This window comes from Gossypium hirsutum, chromosome A11 (assembly GCF_007990345.1).
Source record: "Gossypium hirsutum isolate 1008001.06 chromosome A11, Gossypium_hirsutum_v2.1, whole genome shotgun sequence".
In the NCBI taxonomy this organism is placed as follows: Eukaryota; Viridiplantae; Streptophyta; class Magnoliopsida; order Malvales; family Malvaceae; genus Gossypium; species Gossypium hirsutum.
In genome coordinates, this window is record NC_053434.1 from 9,361,623 (window position 1) to 9,384,779 (window position 23,157).

At 31.7% G+C, this 23,157-nt stretch overlaps 4 protein-coding genes across 5 annotated transcripts; 2 read left to right on the top strand and 2 right to left on the bottom strand.

Moving 5' to 3' along the window:
* Positions 1–1,318: 1,318 nt before the first annotated feature.
* Positions 1,319–4,726, top strand: LOC107909773 (putative glucose-6-phosphate 1-epimerase). Of its 2 annotated transcripts, none has more exons than XM_016837421.2 (8): positions 1,319–2,773; positions 2,908–2,982; positions 3,159–3,215; positions 3,309–3,472; positions 3,674–3,808; positions 3,925–4,027; positions 4,100–4,199; positions 4,284–4,726. In XM_016837421.2, exons 1-8 carry the CDS (start codon positions 2,663–2,665, stop codon positions 4,493–4,495), a joined length of 957 nt encoding a protein of 318 aa, XP_016692910.2. In that variant the 5' UTR covers positions 1,319–2,662; the 3' UTR covers positions 4,496–4,726. The 2 variants fall into 2 exon arrangements, with proteins under 2 accessions (XP_016692910.2, XP_040936912.1); XM_041080978.1 differs by having other exon boundaries at positions 1,497–2,773; positions 3,323–3,472.
* Positions 4,727–6,612: 1,886 nt separating this feature from the next.
* On the bottom strand, positions 6,613–9,321 carry LOC107909774 (exosome complex component RRP41 homolog). Its single transcript, XM_016837422.2, has 11 exons — positions 9,056–9,321; positions 8,886–8,932; positions 8,730–8,790; positions 8,500–8,538; positions 8,355–8,422; positions 7,922–8,000; positions 7,804–7,840; positions 7,455–7,571; positions 7,266–7,351; positions 6,902–6,991; positions 6,613–6,785 (listed from the first exon to the last, which is right to left on the bottom strand). Exons 1-11 carry the CDS (start codon positions 9,107–9,109, stop codon positions 6,738–6,740), a joined length of 726 nt encoding a protein of 241 aa, XP_016692911.2. The 5' UTR covers positions 9,110–9,321; the 3' UTR covers positions 6,613–6,737.
* A 938-nt stretch (positions 9,322–10,259) lies between these two features.
* On the bottom strand, positions 10,260–11,974 carry LOC107909775 (NDR1/HIN1-like protein 13). The gene is made up of 3 exons (XM_016837423.2): positions 11,764–11,974; positions 10,830–11,562; positions 10,260–10,615 (listed from the first exon to the last, which is right to left on the bottom strand). Exons 2-3 carry the CDS (start codon positions 11,558–11,560, stop codon positions 10,600–10,602), a joined length of 747 nt encoding a protein of 248 aa, XP_016692912.1. The 5' UTR covers positions 11,561–11,562; positions 11,764–11,974; the 3' UTR covers positions 10,260–10,599.
* A 4,604-nt stretch (positions 11,975–16,578) lies between these two features.
* Positions 16,579–20,613, top strand: LOC107909776 (ubiquitin-conjugating enzyme E2 28). Its single transcript, XM_016837424.2, has 4 exons — positions 16,579–17,055; positions 18,788–18,915; positions 19,213–19,317; positions 20,162–20,613. Exons 1-4 carry the CDS (start codon positions 16,986–16,988, stop codon positions 20,303–20,305), a joined length of 447 nt encoding a protein of 148 aa, XP_016692913.1. The 5' UTR covers positions 16,579–16,985; the 3' UTR covers positions 20,306–20,613.
* Positions 20,614–23,157: the final 2,544 nt, after the last annotated feature.

Sequence of the window (23,157 nt, forward strand, 5' to 3'; positions counted from 1 at the left end):
ATGATAATTTCATCATTTCTTACCTTAGCTCTTTGATTTTTACTAAGAAAATTTCAAAAAAAAAAAATAAAGGTTTGAAGCTTTGATGGTTTAACTATGATGGAAGGACATGTGGGGAATTAAAAGAAAAGTTGGATGGATGTTGGGGGGAGAAGAAGAAGTAGCGACGGTTTGTGTTTGAGAAAAGAAAGATATATTTCATCTTTTCTACACTATTCCACTAAAATATTTCACTTTTTTAATTAAAATGGTCAAATTGCTACTAAATCTTTATAAGTCACCCATCTTTTTACTTTTACCCATATCATTACACCTAATAAATATCTACTTGGCTAATTACCACTTTGTCCTTTCTCTTTTTTCATTTTTACTAATATGACTCATATAACACTTTGGTTAATTTTCTTTTTAATCTTTCATTCATTTCCTCTACTATTATAGTATTATATATCTCCTAACTTAATATTTTTCCTACTTTGGCCACAACAATTTTTTTATTCTTTCAATTAAATCAATGTATCTATTTTAAAATTTTCCATCTAAAGAGTATTTAATTTTTTTAATTTCTTATTTGATCTATATACTTCCTAATTTAATACTCAAAATTCTTATTTATTATATTTAAAAAATTATACTAATTCTTGACCCGATCCATCACTGTACCTAACCCCGAGTTAAAATGCGGATGTTACACACCAATAACCCGAGCTGTAATTGCACATTCTCGAGAGTGATAGTATACTCGCCGCTTAGAAGATTAAATGTGTGCGTCTCGGGTCTTCACATTTCCACCAATGCACTTACACAAGTTTGAGGTTTAATTTACACCCTACTAATAAGGGCCATGTCCAATCTTCCAGCTATGTATAAAAAAAAACATAGAAAATATTAAATTCCAATATATCAAGAAAATATTTAAATTAAATTAGATTAAATATAATAATAAAATTCTTACCATTTATAATTGATTGATCAAAATGTGCTTGACATTCAAATGGATTAGAGATTTTGTCATTACTAATTCGAAAAACATGAAATAAATTGTAATAAAAAAATAATTTAAGAAAATCTTAATACAATTTTAATAAAATAAAAGAGGGTTGAGAGAGAAATAAAATTTAAGTGAGGAATTAAGAGGGAATTAAAAGAAATTTGAGAAAGATGTGAGAATGTGAGAGAAAGATAGTTGAGATTGAATTGAAAAAAAAATGAAATGGGGGGTTTATATCGAAAAAGAATTATAGTCCTCCGAGGCGTAGCCATTGAGAGTGACTAGAAGCGTTTTTCTCCAAATTAGCTGAAAACGCTTATAAGTGAAAGCGTTTTCATTATTTCAGTCTAATTTCATAATTTCATAAAAAAATCAGCCTAATCTAATAATTATTTTAAAGAAGGAGGATTTTTATGTAATTCACCCCAGATTTTGACTAAAAAGAAAGGGAAAAAAACCTTTTTTTTTCATTTTTGTTCAATAGCCTTTGTTTGTTACCTAAGGTAGATGATGATCCAAAATTTAAAATGGATGCTTCTCTTTGTCTTCGCTGTCAAGTTAAAGATTAGAAAAATGTAAAAAAGAAAGAAAGAAATTGTCATAATCTGAAATTTTATCATTTTCAAATCTTGAATATTGACCGTTCTGTACAAAGGACATGTACTTCTCGTATCTCCATGTCCTAGATTATTGCAACAGGCGACACCCCTTCTTTCTTCTTTTTATTTATGTTTAATTACCTTTATTATTATTATTATTATTTTTTTTTTTGCTTTTTGTTCGTTAAAATTTTAGCTTTACTCATATATTTTTCTAAAAAAAAGATCAACCTGGAAATGTGGTTGCTTCTTTACTTCTTCTGGGAAAGGGCTTATATAAACATCTTCATTCTTTCCATGCAAATGAACATTGCTTTAGCCTTTAGGTCCTAGCTTTCAGCTTTTGCAGTTTTAAAAACGAAAGGAAAGTACTGAAGCTTAGATTTTTTTCTAATTTTCTAAGTCTTATTTATTCTATAGTTTCTGATCTATCTCCCCCAAGTGGATTCTGTCCTGTTACAATTTTAATGTTTTATTATTTTTAAAAAAATTCACTTTTTGATGAGTTTTGGAAACTTAAATCTTTGAACAGGGGATTGGTTTTTTTTTTAAATATTGAGGAAAAGTGTTTGTAATACTGTAATAGATGTACATTCTTTTTTATTATGTTTATTGGTACTTACTAAAATTGTCTTCTTGTGATGTGTTAAATGACAAAATTTGAGCATGATTTGTTTGTGAATCTGGGCCTGTGGGGGTGTTAGGTGTAGGTGTTTAAAGTTGCCAGATGTTCATATCTTCGAGTCTTTAGGGTTTCAATGGCAGTCTTTTTAGTAGCAGCAATTTGATTTTTGGGGAAAAAGATCAAATTTAAGGGTCCTTAGATCTGAGACGTAATTGTCAACAAAGACCAGGGATCTTTGAGTTGGTAGTTGAGTTTTTTGCTTTAAGTTCACGAGATCAGAGGTTTCTCACAAGTTTAGAGTTGTTAATGAACTTCTCACTCTGACCACTGTCTTTGAATTCATTGTCGTCGGCATTTCGGTGCTTCTAAGAATTCTACACGCTTTTTTTTTTGTTTTAAATTCTAGAATTCTTTAGTTAAAAAAAGGGGGGAAATCTGGGTTCAGAAATGGGGCATTCTGCAGCAGTGTGGGATTATAGGGCGGCAACTGAGATTACAAAGGATTGGAATGGGGTTGATAAGATTGTTCTTCGGAGCCCTCGAGGGGCTTCAGCAAGGGTCAGATTTCAGATTTGTTCTTTCGTGTTTTCTCTCTCTCTCTCTCTCTCTCTCTCTCTTTATAGTTACTCCATGACAGGATTTGTGTTTTAATTGATTTGGAATTTGAATTAATTTGTGTTTTAATGTTATAGGTTAGCTTACATGGAGGACAGGTCACTTCATGGAGGAATGATCAAGGGGAAGAACTTCTTTTTACCAGTAGTAAGGTAGGCTTGTTGGAGCTTTTCAGGGTTGTTTTTATTGATTTATATGATTCCTTTTAAAGGATGTTTAATTTCTATACAAGTTATCTAAGAGTTGGCCTCGATTTATGACTATAGATTCTGTAAGTTAAACCCCTTTTATCATGGTGGAAATTGGAAACTGATTCATGGTCTTTTAGGCGATTTTTAAGCCCCCCAAAGCTGTGCGAGGTGGAATCCCTATTTGTTTTCCTCAGGTAGTCTTCTTTCCATCTTTTAGTAAAGGTAAATTACATGGAATCATTCTCATGGTTGTTTATGGGAGTTGTTGATTTGGATGCTTGGTTTAGTTCGGTAACTGCAGGTCACTCGAGCAACATGGATTTGCTAGGAACAAGATTTGGACAATTGATGAGAATCCTCCGCCTCTTAGTCCTAATGATTCCCATGCCAAATCCTTCATTGACCTATTGCTTAAACCATCCGAAGAAGATCTCAAATGCTGGCCCCATAGGTACTCACTTTGTCTGCTTAAATGAAAAACATGTACTGGTATTAACTGTTAATGAGGTTTTATACTAACAGAGTGCCAAAGTCTTGCATCCAGGAAAGGATAGATTGCAAGTTGTCTGGTGGCTACATCAGTTGCTGTGACCTTTATAAGTAAACTTGTTTCGTATATGTTGCTGACAGACTTTTTCTTTTCCCGTTTCAGTTTTGAGTTTCGTCTGAGAGTCTCACTTGCGGCTGATGGAAGTCTTGCATTAATATCACGAATTAGGAATGTCAACGGGAAGCCATTTAGTTTCTCTTTTGCCTATCATACATACTTGTCAGTTTCGGACATCAGGTATATAGAGTGCTGTTTGCCGGAATCCATTTTGATATCGTATTAACAAACAGCTTCCCTTTTGATCAAATAGAGGTTAGAAGTACTTCTAACCTGAATATGAACTGTGTTGACAGTGAAGTGAGGATAGAAGGGCTGGAGACGCTTGATTACCTAGACAACCTTTGCCAAAAAGAACGCTTTACTGAGCAAGGAGATGCCATAACATTCGAATCCGAGGTAGGCAAGTTTTGCTGCTACATGATTTTTAAAGAATAATGATTTAAATGTTCTTCAAATGGTGTGTGACAGGTGGATCGAGTCTATCTCAGTACTCCAAACGTAGTTGCTGTACTTGATCATGAAAGGAAGCGAACATATGTTATTAGAAAGGATGGACTACCTGATGTTGGTAAGTTGAAGTACTATGAGGATGTTTCTAGAGTAAGAATGCTCGACATGGTATGATAAAAAATTGTGATTCTGTTGTGAACAGTGGTATGGAATCCATGGGAGAAGAAATCGAAATCAATGGTAGATTTTGGAGACGACGAGTACAAACAGATGCTATGCGTGGATGGAGCTGTGATTGAGAAGCCAGTGACATTGAAACCAGGTGAGGAGTGGACCGGACGGGTGGAACTCTCAGTTGTAGCATCAACATTGTGTAGCGAACAATTTGATGTGCAGAGAGGCATGGTGTTTTGATGTAAGAATGTAGGATATTTTTAGTACACGTCCCACAGCCACTGGTACGACATGTAGGAATAGTTCAATGTTACTAAACCAAGCTAGCATTGAACTGAGTGTAAGTAGTATGTAGAAACTCTGAAATTCTCATGCCAAGCCAACAAGATGAGCAAGTGTTGTTGTAACAGTACAGATACAAGAACACCCTTTGTTTTGTTTTTTTGTTTTTAATTTAAGAGTGGTTGCTGAGCCTGACTTTCCAATACATGGCAAATAGGTAAGCAAAATCCACTTATTCAGAAAAAAAAACAATGCCAAATGGTTGCCTCGAAGAGTTTTTGTTGTTTACGTCTCCGCCTTTTTATCTAAAACAGTGGGTGGTTAGAAAATTTTCTAAAAATGGAAAATCTGAGAGCGTAGTGCAAAATTGAAGGTTGAAACCGAAAGGGATAGCGGTCATATAAGAGGGACGCGATGGGCCCAGCTGAGCACGCATTTAACGGTTCACCTGCGCTGCAAGATGAATGACGTTTGGCCAACTCATACACATGGGTTTATTATAGATATAGATGCGATTCACACCCAATTAATTAGTTTCTAACTCTATTATTATGTCTCTGCTCCCTTTTCCCAATTACAAATTCATTGCTTGGAATTTTGCGATTGTGCCAAAATCCCTGTTTTTGTCCGTTGAGAAATTAATGATATTAGAGTTTTGAAAAGTTTATAAGTCTGATTGAGTAATATTGTAAAATCTTACCATTCAGCTAAAAATTATCAGTCTAGTAGTTTATATGGACTTATTTAGCAGAATTTAACAGTTCAGTAATTGTATATGTGATAAAATAAATTAGTAAGAAATCAATAATTCTAACTCATGAATGTCCACGTGTTAGCTTTTGATTAGAAAAAAATAATTTAAGGGGTTAAGGGGCAAAATGACAGAATGCTTAAAAGACTAAACAGGAGCCCAAAATAATATTAAAACCTAATTAAAAAGTCATTTGAATAACCACTTATTGAATCAGTATATTGTTTTATTACTCTCGATGACTAAACCTTTGAATAAAATCATAAAATATGATTTACTTATAAGTAACAAATCATTTCGAGATTTATGATTCATAATAATAATAATAGAGGATTAGTAGCAAAAGTTTGAACCTCTTCACAGACTAAAAATCCTTTGCATAATTTAAAAAATAGAGATTGATATTAAGATTTTGTTAGATTGTGTTTAGCAATACTTAAAAAAATGTTTGAAAGAAAAACTGTGTTAAACACACAATTTTTAGTTGAACGAGTAGATTTTCAAAAGCATTTTTACTCAGAAAACTAAAATTTTTAATTTTTCTTAAGCTAAAAACACTTATGAAAACATTATTACCTTTTCATCCTTCCATTTTTCTTCTCTCATTTTTCATTCACTTTAAATTGAAAATTTTAAAAATTTATATTTAATATATAAATGTTACCCCTTTTTAAACTTTTAATCCAAATACATATAATATTTTAATTTAGTAGGTTTATGTTTTCTATGTCATGTTAATATCTAATTTGAATTATATATTTAAATTACATTTTAAAATAAAATCATTAATTAAATTTTTTTTTAAAATAATACAAATATGTTAATATCTAATTACAAATTTTTAATTATTATATTTAAATATTTAAAATATAATTTAATTAATTTAATTAAATTTTATAGATAATTAATATTAATTGCTTAAAATTATTTAAAACTTATATTTCATATATTAAAATATTAACAAGTTATAATAAATTATTTTTTATATCCTTACTAAAATATCATAATATTAACTAATTTGAACATTATTTTCATGCATATTTGTTACCTTATAATACCATGTTTTCTTAAAAGTACTTTTTGATAGCTATACTAAACACTAAACTTCTTAAAATCACTTTTTCACAACACTTTTTAAAAGCAATGTTAAAGTAGCACTTAATTTGCTACCGAATGCAATTATATCATCAGATAATCCAAATTTAAAAAACATAATATTGAGTATTCAATTTGTTACGAATTTTCTTACCCTGTAAAACCCACTTTAAGAAACAAATTATAAGCAATAATAAGAAATCTTTTCGTTTAAGAAAAAACACAAAAAGAAGCAAAATACCAAATTAACAAAAAAGAATGGGTATCTAAACATAAGCAGAATGCTGTATAGAATAGTTTGTTGAATCTTTTAACACGATAAGTCAACAATCAAATACTTCCGCTTACATAGAGTTATAGACCCCGGCGATACTCCAGTTGCTTGGTATTCTCTAGTAATACCTGCCAAGCAAAGCAATCAAAGCTTAAACTAATGCTGCTAGGCATGCTTATCGTACAAATCATGGAAAAGAAATGGAGGACTTGGCAGATAAAAGAAAGCAAACAACTGTCCTTACTTCTCTAATGTAGTTTGCTATGGCCTTGCAGCCTTCGATTGCAAGTCCCATCACATTTTCAAAGATATCCACAGGTAACTTAGCATCCATCTGTATTTTATGTAATGTTAGTCATTGCCTTAACCAACCTCTCAACTATTTTTTTCACAAGTTCATCACAGATCATTTTGGCTAGTCCATAGTCTCGTGTAAATCAGAAGATAAGTTACGATAAAAGGAAAATGCACAAGATAGGCAAGCAACAGCTCATAAAACGAACTGTGGGTTGTTAAATTGCATTGCTGCAATGCAACGAAAAACAACCAGATTGCAGCATCGACTTCTATTGCCACAGGAAAAAAAGGAAAATAGCGTGATCGCAAACCTGAAGAAGAGTCACTTTGTCCAACTTAGGTAAGATCCCTACAGTGACATCAGGACCTCCAGCACTATCTTCAATATAGTTCAAATCTGCATATACAAACCAACATTAATTTAATTGTTCAGATGGAATAGACATATAGAAACCAACATTAATTTAATTGTTCAAATGGAATAGGAGGAGAAGATTGACCTAGCAAAGGAGTGCTATTTAGATACCCAGCACTGCAAGAAGTGACGATATCTCGCATTGGGATCCCAGCATCTGCAAGGGCTAAAGTTGCAGCGTTGATGCATGCAGATCTAGTTCCTGCAGACACATTAGTATGGTTATGTTTCTCTTTTCTAGAATATACAGATATGGGAAAAGAACTAGCAAGTAAACAAGACAGAGCGCACAAATCTATTAATTCTTTAAAGATAGTATAGAGTTTCTTTTTTGTGGAAATAGAATTGAAGCACAAACCAATCTGGATTTGTGCAATCAGGCCATTAAAACAAAGCCAATGATCAACAAGAAGTTTGGATAAGTTTCAATTTACCTCCATCAGCCTGAAGAACTTGAACAAATATATCTATCTGGTAAAAAGAATATTAATGAAAATCAGAAGAACTAAAAATCAATGCCAGCTGGGTATATTACTGGGAAATAATTCAAACCTGAGAACGAGGCATTAGATGAGTCAAAATGCATGCCTCCATGGTTTGACGGATGACAAGAGATATCTCTGTTGACCGTCTAAATGAAGAAAGAATAGATTCATGTCAATGGGCAATTCAATTTACTCATCACAAACCTAATATCTGTCAATTATATCATGCCTCAATGCTCTGTAATTCTAATATTTCAGTTTCAATGAAATCATTTCATACTAAAAAGGGATTAAAATAAACTAATACCACAAGAACGCATTTAAAAGTACTAAAATCAGTTTAATTTACTTGTCTTGATCTGATTTCCACAAAAAAAATCAGATGTTTTATTTCTTCAGCTAGATTGAAAATACTTGGTGATTATGTCAAACAGCACCTATCGTGGTTTAACTTTAACATCATTCTAAGAAATAAAAAATGGAAAAGAAAACCAGATCACCTGTCACCCTTTGGTTTTCTCATGCGATCTCCGGTACTGAAATTAGCCATGCTATATTCACAGCGCACCTGATATCCATCACATATAAAAACCCAAAGAACGTTTGAAGTCACAACTACAACACATATAACTTGAAGAACATTACCAGTGCCTGGTCATTAATTTGTTGGCTCCTATTTTGCACCTGGAAAACATTGACTACATTTATCATCTATAACAAAACAACATCTAATTAAATAGCTAAACAAATTCTGGCAAAAAAAAAAGCCAATCTATGCTTGATCAGTGACTAAGTAAACATAAACATACAAATTAAGTAACAAGAGCCTTATAAATGTGTAACAATGTGAAGACACCATGAAAGTAAAAGGTCACCTCTCTAGGGCCATACACAGCTGCAATGACTTTGGTGTTGCCCATCTCAAAAACAGCAGAACTGAATATTGAAATTTGAAAAGGAGAAAAAAAAAAGCTATTTCAGATAAAAGAGATATAGTGGTAGGTAAAACAAGTCATAACGGCAGCGCCTACCCATTAGCTTTGGCGACGGTACCGATCTCTGCACGAAGCTGTCTCATCTGAGGAATGAAGAAAAAGGAATTTCAAAATAAAGAACAGGGTCTAAGAAGAATGAAATCAATAATAATAAAAGAAGGCAATAAATTAGAAGAAAAAAAATGAAGAGAGAAAGAGAAGATTACTTCCATCGGACGGCGGCCATCCAAGCGGAGACCTTCAGGGCTCACGTATTCCATCTTCGCCTACAACAACCCAATTGTTGCTGCTGATTAACGTATTTCTGCCGCCCAGCTTTTCCGATGGACAAAAAAACCTCCTGGGTTTTGCCTACAAAACGCTGTCGTTAATTAGTAGGGGAACTTTGCAGGGTTTTTGCCTATAAAAACGCTGTCATTAATTCGTAGGGGAACTTTGTGGGTTTGGGCCTAATAGAGTATTTCTTTCCTTAGTGTCTGTATTTTTTAGTGTTTTTAAAATCGGACTAAATTTATTTTAGGCTGAATTGATTAGTTGATCAGTTCAACCAATTTAATAAAAAATAGGAAAGATTAGTAGTTTGATCATTCTTATTAAATCCAAGATTCTTTGAAATGTAAAAAATTGACAGCAAAAAAATTAATTAAATCAGATTAAAAAATTAAACATTTATTAAAATAATATTCAATTATTTTTTAGATTTTTTAATTTTTATTGCAGTTTTTTTTTTCTTTGGGGGGGGGGGTAATGGAAAGTCTGATCCAATTTTTTTTTTTCTCTTTTTAAGATAATTAAAGCAAAGCTTCTTAACATATCAAATAAAAGAGAAGAAAAAACAATCAAAGTTGTATTGTAGAAGGGATAAAATCAAAATGAAAGAAGTGTTGGAAGTGTTTGGGCTATACCTATAAAAGTAAAATGGGTGAGCGTAAAAACCTTATTTCTTATAATACTCTCAAATTACAATTCTTTTTCCTTGGATTAGATGTGGGCGAAGTAAGCCTTCTCAATTTCAAATTCAGCAATTATATCGCTTGGGGTAGCTTTTATTTTATTGGTTTGGATAGATAATGGACAAGGATCCTGATGCTAATTGATGAGTAGAACCACTAATTTAAGAAGAAAAGTTATTATTTTATTTTGGACATACAACAGATCCCCTATATCTTTCAGTGCTTATCCTTACTTTACGAGACAGTCATAGACACAGCATGGTGTTCAGTCAATAAGTAACCCCCGTCTGATCTTATATCATCTTCCCACTTTCATCTCACTCTCACACCTTATTTTCCTTAATGACACACCACCTTAATTCATTTTCTCTCAAATAAAAAAATAAAAAAGAGAGAGAGAGAAATAATCAATCAATCAAACACCCAGCCAGAATAAACAAATAGTTAAAACCCCGAATAAATAATAAAAAGTTGAACTTATTACATGTATTCCGTTACATCACAAGAAGCCAAAGTTCAGACATGGAAGCACGTTAGGCCTTTTACTATGTGATATAGATGATAACTCTTTGACGTGGGATCTCTCCCCTTTTTTTTATTTTCCAAAAGTATAGTGTAATGTATGAATAAATAGTTATATACTGAAAAAAAATAAGTGAAAAAAAAAAAAGGAAAGACAAAACTAATTGCTACAATACAATCCAATGTGGGATACAAAATATTCATGAATTACACCCCGATTGATCAAATGAACAAATCCTTCTTACGATTGAAAACTTTGACGCATGTGATTTGTGTCAATGAATGTTGAGCCTGCAGCCAAAGCAACGATTTCCATCACACATTGAAGCTCATCATTGAGAATAAATAATTGAATAAAAGAAATCTTTTTTTTTCCTTGGCGAATCAAAGGAAACTTAAAAGACAAAATGACAGAATAAACCCAAGGGGAAGAGATTCTCATCCAGCCTGCAAACGAAGCCTAACACAGTAACATATTATAACGACAAGTTTGACGCATTGTTACCATTTTAACATGTTGATGACGCATTTGGGCATGTCACCACCGTCAAGTTGTTTCTTGGACATTCCATCGCACTTAACGGTCACCCCGACCATGCCGATCTTCAACCCTGCCACACCTACTCCAACTTTGGTCCGAGCTTCCACGTTCACGGGTAAACTCTTGCTTCGGTACCGAGCCCTGAGCTTATTACCAACCTCATCAACCACTAGCTTGTTACTCGCTTTTGTCTCCACTCTCAAACTCCTGGTGTTCTTTTGCAGCATGGTGAACGCCGGCACCATCGTCGTTCCCAATTCGGTCTCATACCCGCCTTCCCCGAAGCTGACCTCAACCTCCGTGTCTCCGTAATAATAAGTCATCTTTCCGTTTGGGTTCTTCACTTCGAGTCTCGTCGTCGTTCTGGCGTCGAGGTAGGTTCCGTCGGGTCTTTTGGTGACGTTGAAGCGGGAGATCCGGAATGATTGGATGTGAAAGCCGGGTAATTTAGGGTCGAACCAAAGGTAGAAAACAGCGCCGCAAATGAGAATGAGGAGAAGGAAGATCAAAAAGAAGATGCAGAAACAGCAACAACAAGCACGACCGTAACTAGTCTTTCTTTTCTTGGGATGGAAAGAAGGTGGGAGAACCGGTTTCCGTGGCGGTGGCCTGAACCGACGCTGACCGGCCGGGGAGCTTGGGTCTTTGTATCCAGGTGGCTTTTGGAGAACCGGTTTCACTGGGGGTTCCGACATTGCTTGTATATGGAATCAGAGAAAGAAGCAAGAAAGGAGCTAATTTAAGCTAGCTTACTTCTCCAATTGAGTTAAAAGAAAGCAAGCACTTGCATGCAAATTGACAGAATTCGATAAACAAGAAAGAGGGAAAAGGTGAAGAGTCTAAAGATCCATGAGTGGGATATAAATTCAAGACATGGAAATTGTAAAGAAATACCAACCTTATCGATTGCAATGCCGAATGATCGATTGGTACAGAGATCTGAAGAGATTTGTGATCGAGGGTGAAAGAATAGAACAAAAGAAAATTTGTTGGGATCGGATCAGGTCTACAGGCCAGGCCAGGCCAGTAACTAAAAAGCCTAAAACTGCGAGGGAAGAAAGAGAAAAAAAAAACTTGCAGGTAATCTAAAACAAATGGGTGAATAGAAGAATGGGAAAGAAGGGAGATTTGTCCCTTATAGGAAACGAGGAGTTTGGTACAGGTACGGGTGGCAGGGATTCACGCGGGAACTCTTTCTACTTTTGTCTTCTACTTGTTTCCTTTTCTTTCTTTTTTTCTCCTTTTACTTATACTGTAGTTTTTTGGCATCTGCAACACATTGAATTCAACTGCATCCCGAAGTATGCTTCAAGCAAGGTATGTAAGTGAAGTGAACAAGAACTTAGATAATCACTAGTTCTTGTTTTAATTGTTGTCAAAGGCAATCCAAATGAATTTATGTTTGTCATATAAAAATAGTTAATTCCAACCTACATCCTTATGGCTTTCATTTTAAATTAGTTTCTGAACTTTAAAATATTCTAATTATATTATTAAATTATTCAAGTTATATCAATTAGGTCATTTTATTACTATAATTATTAATTTAATATTAAATGATATCTCATATCTTATGTGGCATAATTTAAAATGAAAATTTTTATAAAAAATAAATATATTGAAAATCTAAATTTTGAAGTTTTCGAGGCTATTACAGAAACTTTATCGTTTACACTTTTTTTTAATTTTGCTTTATTTCTAGTTTTTACGGTTAAAAATTATGCGAAAATGTTTTACTTTAAATTTTATATTTCAAATTATATCACGAAATACTTGACGTGTCATTTAATAGTTCAATTAATAATTTTAATAATGAAATGATCAAATTGAACATTTTAAAGTTTAAGGACTAATTTAGAATGTGGTTAGTAATTTGGGGGTGTTTGGTACTATTAACTCATAAAAACGTCGTATACCTGCCTATTATTTTGCTTGAAAGTAATTGAGTTCCAACTAGTAATTGAGGGGTTGTTAAATGAATTGCTTATCCTATACCATGGTAAGTAAACTAATAACTGAAAAAGGGATGATCAGTTAACTGAGAATGAGTAATTGTGAGGGACCTTGAAAAAAAAAAAAGTTATAAGTAGAGGTATTGGTGGTGTAGAGACAGTGTCCGAGGGAGAGGATTGGATGGGGTTGGATGGAATGAAAGCGCATGTTCTTCCATGTGGGACATTATTACATAAGCGCTATAGCGTCGCTTGCCGTTATCCACTAACTTGTCGTTTTCAAAAATTCCACCGACGCACAAAGCCGGACACTCCCACTTTCCCCATATTACATTCTTTTTTTTTCTATAACAAGGCCACCGAATCCCCCCACCCCCCCAATTCCCTTTTCCGTTAAGAGAAGATTAAGGCCCATCTGTTGAAAAACAACACAAATTTAGGCATGTCTGGTACAACAGGGATGTTGGGTGTCTGTGCATTGTCTAAAATCTTTGAATAATAAGCCTTAGCTTGACATTTTACTGTTGATATAAGTTGATGCTTCATTGTCACTTATAAACCGTAACTTGATGTTTAGCTCCACACCTTCCCATCGGTGTTGGATTTCTTCGATTATAATAGCTAAGCAACATTCAAGAAAAAAAAAAAAAAGTGGGGTGGGCAGAAAGGATGGAATGTGACGCCGATGCTTGACCAAAAACCCTGCGTTGATCCAAATCGTTGTGAAAATTTGCGGCCACATTTAGATGGATATTATCAAATGGATAATTATCAAATGATCGCCCCAATACTTTTTCGTATTTCTACGATTATTGCAGGGTAGAGCTAGAAGCCAGAAATGAGTTGAATTTGAATTAACAGGCTCTTTTTAATTTTTAAGAATTTTCGTGTTATTAAGTATTTTAAAATTGTGTTTTTATTTATCTATGTATTATTGTGTTAACTTGTTTAAATTAAATATATTCATTCGTAAATATTAAATAAATATTTTATAAATACGTTCATAGACATATAATTAAAAATATCCGTGAGCAATTAAAAATTTAATCATGAATATAGAAAAAAATACAAAATTTATTTAATAAACAAGCATGTTCGCAAATAATTAAATGAGCTTTAAACAAATTTAAATAAGTTTATTAATAAACATTCAATTCATTTAATAAATAAATCTTATTAATTTTAATTATAAAATATAAACATAATTATAGATTTTCTAAAGCCTTGCAAGCTAAGCTGTGCTTTGGATGAGTTTTTTTTAACCATTTAAGCTTAATTCAATGATAAAAAAATTGCTTAATTCAATGATAAAAAAATAGTAATAAGTAAAACGATCAAACAATCATAGAACTACTTTATATAAGGTTACCTGCATTAAAAAAATTAAAATATAAACTTATATTAGATATTATAATGATTTAACTTTTTTCCCATAATAAATGTATAATGGAAACATTAATATCATAACTAATGTAAATATATTCATTTAACTCATTGAAAAAGTAATAAACATTTTAAACTAATATAATTAATGACATTTAAACTAAAAATGTTACCAATTTTTTATACACAATTTTAAATTTTATAAAAAAAATCAAATTAATGAATGTTTAGAGGGGACTAGACTTGTTTATAGGCTGGGTTGGATCGGGTTTAGGTCTGGCCCCAATAAAATCCTAGGTTCGGGTGGCCCATATTAAAAAATTATTTTATTTTTATATAAAAAAATTTAGAAATATATTACATCAAAAACGCTAAAAATATTAAAATAAATATTTCCCGAAAAATTAAAAATAAATTAAAGAATTAAAAGGCCTAGTAACCTTAAATGATTTGATAAACTTAAAATATTTTTGAGCCAATCCAAAATGATTTCAGTTCAACATTTCTTATTTTATTATAGGTTAATAACCTTAAATTCTAAAACCCATAGCCCTTTCTCAACCTTTAAATAAGAGAATAATGTGCTTCAACGCACTCGAACTCGTGTTCTCTTGCACTGACAATAATACCAATGCCAATCAAGCTAAGACTCAATTAGCTTTAACATTTCATATTTATTCTTAAGTTATATTGTGAAAATTTTATTAAAAATCTCATTATTTTCAAAGTTTTAAAAAACTCAAAAACCCTTTAATAAATCGATCTGATATATTTCAAAAAAATTTGAGTCAAATAAAAATATTTTAAAGTTATTTTTAAGCATTTTAGTGGTTAAGTATCAACGTTTTATCTAGAATATTAATACCTTAGAAGTCAATAGCCACAACCATTTCTAGATGGTAAAATATAGATACCTATTTTTAAAGTATGAGTACCTATTTTTTATGTATCAATATTTGACTCAGGAGTATCATGATATTGATAATTAGTCTCGTAGTATTAATATCTAACTAACCATGGCCTAGATTTAACACTATTTCACTTTTAATAGTTATTTTTCATCCTTACTCATCATTGCTAGAAATATATCTTAATACTATTACAAGAAGTAAGAGATCAACATTCAAATAAATAAAAAAAATCCATATCCAAGCATCAAATGAAGTGAAAATACAAGAAAACTTTAATTTCTTCATTCATTCTTTCTTTTTTACATAGTTTTTGTGAGAGTTTTATTTTTATATCTTTGTAAAATCTTTATTCTATCGTATAGAGAGCTTAAAAATTGCAAATATAGGTATTTCTTTATTCACACAAAATCAATCTTTATGAAAGGGGGAGAGGTTTTAGTTTTCGCCTTGAAAGTTAGAGAGGTTCTAGTTAATCCTTGAAAACTTGATTATTTTTATCTAAGCCATAAAAAATATAGAGGGAAAAGGTTCCATTTAAGATTGCAAAAGATAGAATTATTAAAGGTTATTCCTATCCTTAAAAGGTTACAAGTTAGTGAATGAGAGAAAATTTTGACAAATAAGGCTAATGTAGTGAAGGTAAGCAATCGAAGTTAAACAACTACAAATTAACCGTGTCAATCTTTTCTATCTTTCCTCACCCCTTAGCAAAATAATTTCAATCACCAATACATCTCCTCTTGATAAAATCCACCCACCAATGCTTATCAATTGGTACCAATGCAAGGTCTCCATTTGAAGTAAATATCTTTTTCACTCAAGGCACTCGAATTGGAAGAGAATGGTTATCAAGTCAAAGTAATAAATATGGAAGATGGTCATTCTATTTTTTTCCTCCACTCTCCAAAGATAAAAACGGCTCTCATTGAAAAGTGATGATGAAATACTTTTGTCCAAGCATATAATTTTGATGCTTAGAGAATAATCACAAAGAGTCTTTTAGAAATGCCCAATGAAAAAAAATATGGAAGGCATAATCAAATGCCAAGGCCATAATACACATGTGTGCTTTGAATGTAGAAATCTTTAATAAAGTTTTCTTACATGGAGGTATCAAGAAAATACGAGAGGGTAAAGGATACTATGGAGCCAAAAAAAGAAGAAAAGGATGTAAAAGAGTATCATGAGAGTTATTGTTGAACAAGTGGCAGGGCGAAGATGAATAATAAAGTGGAAGTCTCTCTTCAAATCCAAATATGGCCTGTTCGATGACTCTTAAAAAAAATTCGAAATATGTTAAAATTCTCGTTCTTTGAATTCAGATGAATTACAAAATGTTTTTAATGAATTAGTATCATAATTTGAGATAATGGATTCCCAAAACTTAAAAAAATTAATTTTTGCTCTAAAAATCCGAAAATTGTAAAAAAAAATAAAATTAACTTCTCGTTGAGTAAACTATTTTTGGAGAAATAATCAATTCGAAACCCGTCTACAGAAACGTCAAAGTGGGTTCCATACAGGGCCTTAGCGAACCACAGGGAGTAACCAATCGAGAAATGGAACCAACGAACCGTCGATGTCTACGTCCAAACAACAGCCGTTCGTTTGTTGTATTCAGAATGGGACCCGCATTTCTCCGCCAGATTAAGATTTTCCGGCGATAAAAAAATGGAAGTGTTTTGTTTACTGTAATTTTATTTGTTCTAAACAGAAAATTTAAGTTCCCTGTCCGTTAATTTTATTTGCTTAATCTATTTTGACCATATTTCTTCAACACATTGGCTTCCCCTCTCTCTCTCTCTAGAACGCTACCTTGTTTTTCTCTCTCGGAGCTCTGCCCTTAGATCTGACAAGATTGTCGGACTCTGTCGATGGCTTCGAAGCGGATCCTGAAGGAGCTCAAGGATATTCAGAAAGATCCTCCTACTTCATGCAGCACCGGTAACTTCCCTTCTCTAATCTTCGATTTTTTTATTTTTTATTTTTACAAACGTTTCCTTAGTTTCTTTGAAGCTTGATCTATATCCTTTTGTTTATTTGCGTGTATGGTATATACTATTTTTTTCCCCCTTGTGTTCGGTAACCAGTAATTTTATTAGCGAACTGCGGGTAAAGTTATGTAGATAAACCAAATGCAGCTAATAATAGAAAAATTAAAGCCTGAAACTATCTTTGTTAGAAATTATTTACTTAGATAAGAAATTGAACGGTTTATGCAATACAACCTTTGCATTATTATAGTGAAGTATTCATGAGATCTTTTATCATTCGATTGTTCTTCTTTATGAAGTAAATTTGGAGGCTAAATTGTTTTCCGTTGCTTCTATGCCGGTTTTGGCATACAAATTATGCCTTTCCACTGCTGACTTCTAGTCATTATTTTGTTTTGGCTTATATGTAATGATGAACTTGGTAGTTCAAGCATGCCAACATTAGCAAGTGTATGGTATTTGGTAGGATATGTTTTTTTTTTTTTTTGTGGTTAATTCCTGCTATTAGTCTCTGTACTTTGCAAAAATTATGGATTTAGTCCCTATAATTTAATTTGGTCATTTTTAATCTTGTACTTTTCAAATTTTAAAATTTCAGTTCTCATCAAATGATAAGAGCTGGGGGATTTCATGATTCAGGGTTTCATTTATTAGGATTCAGGGTTTTGCTTTGGGCCCTTCAAGCCCTTCGGGCTCGAAGCGCAGGGGGTACAATGTGGTGGGGTACGATTACAGGGTAATGTGGGGGGAATATGGTTTAGGGTTTTAGTATGTTTGCTGGGGCCTAGATTGTGGTGGGCTTGAACGTTGCTATTTCCAAAATCTAATTTGTCAAACATTTTGTCATATGTATAATACCATGTCAACTTGTTATTTCCACATATTATTCACTTAAAAGTCAGTTAATAGATTAATGACTATCATTTGCATCAAGACTAAAAGTTCAAAATTTGAAAAATATAGGGACTTAGAATGATCCAGTTGGAGAATATGGATTAAATCTACAATTGTATGCATAGTACAAGACTATAATTGAATCCAACCAAATGAATTTAATTGCTACTATTTGGATCAGTTTTAAAATTTCAGAATTTGAAAATTACAGGGACTAAAATTGACAAATTCAAAAAGTACAGAAACTAAAATTGATCAAATTAAATGATTGACTGTCATAACCTTTTCTTGTTTTAGCATGATCAATCTTTGTGTGATAGTTTCTTGAGTATCAAGTTTCTTTTGAGTACTTACAAATTCTTTATTTCGTTGCTATGATTCCATAATCCGTATTTATACTTTTTATAATTATGGTCATGGTCAGCGACTTTGAAGGTTTAATTTATGGTATTTTTAGGTCTGAATGACCATGAAATTTATCTATATTGTAGACAGTAACCTCCACGAGATTGCTTTTGGTGTCTGCAAGTATTGGAATAAAGTATAGTCACAAGAGGTTTGTATGTTGACACATTTCAGCTAGCGAAGGGTGATGCTGTGACAGCCTGATGGAAGATGTTCAAGTTGTTATTTTCTGTGTTTTAAGTTCCTTGCGTGCAGTACTAATTTAGGATATCTGAATTTTGGAGTTCTTAGTCTTGATGGGATTATTGGATGCAGTAGCAAAAGGTTCTGTCTGGTATGAAATTATAGCATATGATATATTATTGTAATCCATATGCTGTCAGGTCCGGTAGCTGAAGACATGTTCCATTGGCAAGCCACAATAATGGGGCCCCCTGATAGTCCTTATGCTGGAGGTGTCTTTCTAGCGACGATTCATTTTCCTCCTGATTATCCTTTTAAACCCCCTAAGGTAAGGTCTATATGTTTTTTGTTATGGTTTTGCAGTTACCCCAACCTTTCACGCTAGACTATCATGAACCATGCTTAAGATATTATGGGAACCATACATATATGTGGGTTTTTATCTTTGAATGTAAATAATAAAGCAGCTTATGCAACCAAATAGCCTTTTCCCTCTTTTCATTTACTTTTTTGGGGCGGATGGCTTTGGCTGTAGTCGTAGACAACAAAAGTTACTTAGGTAATGAAACAAACTCTACCTATCTGTTTTCATTTCATTGTGTGCTCTCTTCTTCGTTTCTTGCAGGTTGCTTTTAGAACCAAGGTCTTTCACCCAAATATCAACAGCAATGGTAGCATATGCCTCGACATACTAAAGGAGCAGTGGAGCCCAGCCCTGACTATATCAAAGGTTTTCAACTTAAACAATGTTCCATAATCTAATGGCTAATAATTTGATGATAAACGTATGTTAATAAGAATGGTAGATAGAAGAGTTAGAGGTGGCAAAGGAGCAGTTCTAGGCATTTCTTGTTTGGATCATTTTGGATTCAAGCCTTTCGGGTTTGGGTTAGTCTTTTTCTTTTGAGGTTTTATGAAAGACGCGACTACTTGAACATGCTTTTCGAGGTCATGGTTGGCGTTTTCTTTAGGCTCGAATCTTTTGGATTCAGGTTTTTTCCTTTTTTTTTTTTTTCAAATTGAATTTGTGCTTTTTGAGCGGGTTTTCAAGTTTGAGTTCGTTTTGCTGTCTCTAGATAGGATAGTAAACATCAGGTAGGCTTTTGGAGATATTCATCCCCTCCAAAACTTGAAGCCATGATATTTAGCCAATATAAAAGTGACCTCTACTTGATGAAGCACTGTTTGTAGGCTGAGAATCTGTTTGCCAAACCCTGGCACTGTTTTCAGCATGTGTTGTACAAAGTTAGGTGTGGGATGTTCCCAAATTGTACATGTCACGGTTGAACCGTAATTGCATGCGATTCCTTTGACTTTTTCATCAAACACCTGTTCCAATGTAGCAGGTTGAAATTAGACGGTCCAAACTAATTTGGAGTATCATTCTGTTTCCCAAATTGTGGTCATCTTATGGGATTTAGTTAACAAAGGAATATTGATCAGCGTTACAATTTTGCAACCTCTTTCTTTTATTTCCTGGGCTTTATTTATTTATTGGTGGGTGCATTCCATTCAGTTGGTTAACCATTACTGTATTTTTAAGAGGTTAGAAAGGTTCTTGTTTCCTATTTCAGGTGTTGCTTTCTATCTGCTCCCTCTTAACGGACCCAAACCCAGATGACCCTCTGGTTCCGGAAATCGCTCACATGTACAAGACGGACAGAGCTAAGTATGAGTCAACTGCTAGGAGCTGGACCCAGAAATATGCAATGGGCTAGTCTAATAAATTGGTAAGAAAAAGTTCAGGATATTGTTTCCTCATTACTCACTGTGTATAAAGCAAGTGTGCATTTGTGGCGATTGCTCCTGTAGTATACTAAATAGACAAAGTGAAGAATAGATGGAAAGCTGGCTGATGTTGTATGATCATTAGATAATGTTGTTGAATAAAATCAAGTGCGGTAGACTGACCGAAATTAGTAACAGACAATGATATGAAAGCCTTGTAATATGACTAATAATAGAAAGCCCACTATGTAATGACATCAAAGTCCAATAAAGTGACACGAGTTAGTGATTGATTTTATGCGGAATTTGTCTAAAAGATCTTTGAATTTTATGATTTTTTAGTATAAATTTCATGTAAGAATTTATTCGGTTGTAACAAAAAAGTACCAAAAAATAGACCCTTCGAGTTTAGTATTTTTAACGTTTTTATTTTATTTTATTTTTATTTTGGAATTATGAGCAATAAACAAAAATATATTGGTTAAAATGAATTGTTGACCTTATGCTTATTCCAATATTTAAATATAAGTAGGGACTTGTAAAAATAGATAAATGTTAATTAAGTTGCTCGAACTCCTATTTTAATAACTTCATTCGGCTTGAAATTTTTAGTGAGTTAAATCAGTTTCATACTTTTATTAACTGAGATCATATATAATCACGACAAACTTAATTATTACTGGTTTAAGGATTTGAATTTATTAATTTAGAAAATTTTAAAAAAATTAAAATTTATTTTTCTAAGATGTTTTTAGAAATATACAATATTTTTAATTAATAATTTTTAAGATCATTTTTTAATTTTTGTAATATTTTTAGAGAGCTGAACTTGTTCATTTTCGAAATTAACAGGGTATTTACATCAATTTATTATTCGAGTTATTTGAGTTATAAATCTTGAAAAATCAAATTATTTATTTGAATTTATTAAAAAAATTATAAAAAGTCAAAATTGACTTGTAAAAATCTCAATAATCTAAGTTTAAAAATTTAATTTTGGAGTTGAAAAATATTTTGTTAAATGCATATTCCAAAGGAAATGAATCCTTGTTGCTACAAATTAGTTAGTTTAAGAATTACAACATTCTACAGAAAAAGGGGCGGAAAAAAGAATTACAACATCATCTAGTACATTAGTGCTGAAAGAAATAATTGTCCTCCAAACTCTCCCTTGTTATTCACAAGGTCCAAAACAAAATAAATAAATAATTTAATAGAATTATTAGGGATTAAATTCAAATACTTTTGTCAGTAAATCAAAATAATTATTCGTTAATTAACATTGTATTTATAAAACAAATTATGATCAATATAACATAACTTAAAATTTTAGTGAAAGTGCAAGTATTAAATATATAATGGTTAAATTTCAATTTTGGTCCCTCTACTTTTAACTATGTAAAATGGTCAAATTTTAATTTCAATCATTATATATTTTTAAATTTGAGATTTGATCTTTACACTTTATTTTTTGACATAATTTGGTACTTCGATATTTATAATGTCATAAATTAATCTAAATATTTTATTCTAATTAAATTCCCAACGTAAATTTAAAGGATTGTAAATATCGTTAAATTTTTTATTAAATTTAAGTCCATTATAATGTTATTTTTTGTAACATGATTATCGAACGAGTATTTTAATTAAAAAAATTTAGAATGTCACACCAACAATTTTAATAGAAATATTTTAATAGTGTTAATAATTGGATTTAAATTCAAAAAATAAAATAAAAAAATTTCAAATATATAAAAAAAATAAGGAATTTAGGGCATATTATAACCTTTAAAATTTAACTATTTAATCCAAAAAATAATTATCCAACACGAAAAGTGAGTCGAAAACCATTCTAATAATTCTCAATTAGTCTGCTTTGCTCTCGTCCTTCCATTCCTTGGCACAAAAGTACATAAAAATGACGAATGGATCTCTCCATTTTTATAGTTATTATTATTTATTACATTGGATTTTTCAAAAAAAAAATTATTATCAATTAGTTGTATTTATATAGTGAATATAATTTAAAAAATCATTTTATTTATTTAGAAAAATAGAAAGTAGAAATTTAACTAGAAAGTAGTCTCGTAGGTCACATTTATATTATAAATAAATTTAATCATTTATATAAATTACATATGAAATAGAGAAATTAAAAAAAAAAAGGTGGGTTTAATATTATCCGACACATTTGTCAAGTAGTAAATTATTGGATGTTGACATGTAATGAAATTTTTGTTTCAAATGTTTTAAATGAATAATTTGAATACAATATTAAAATGTGGTTTGTAATAACATTTTTTGTTTCAAATGTTTTAAATGATTTCAATTACATTTTTGTTTCACATGTTTTATGTAAATTAAAGGTGTTGATTTCAATACAGTGCTTTTAACGGTGGTGATTCTAATTTAGTATTAACACTAAGATGTTGTCATCTAATGGAATTTTTGTTTCAAATGTTTTAAATGTTAGGATGGACCGATGTGTTAATGCAGTACATTGAGTCACCAAAATATCATGATTTGAATTTTCCAATTTCCAGTGCAGAAATCGCACAATACAATTTTTTTTTTCTTTTTCTTGAATGATTTCTCACATTCTTCGATTTAAAGGTGCAACCAAATTTGCTTGGTTCGAGACAATTTTTTTTCCTTTTTTATCTTATCTTGAGATTAATATTTATGGATGATTTTAAAAATTAAGATTTTTAGACATTAATAAAATTTTATAACGTCATCAAATTTAAAAATATACGAAATTATTTTATGGATCTTTTTACCACGTTATTTATAGTTTCTTTTCAATTAATTAATCACATTTCAATAATTTTTTTCCATGTTA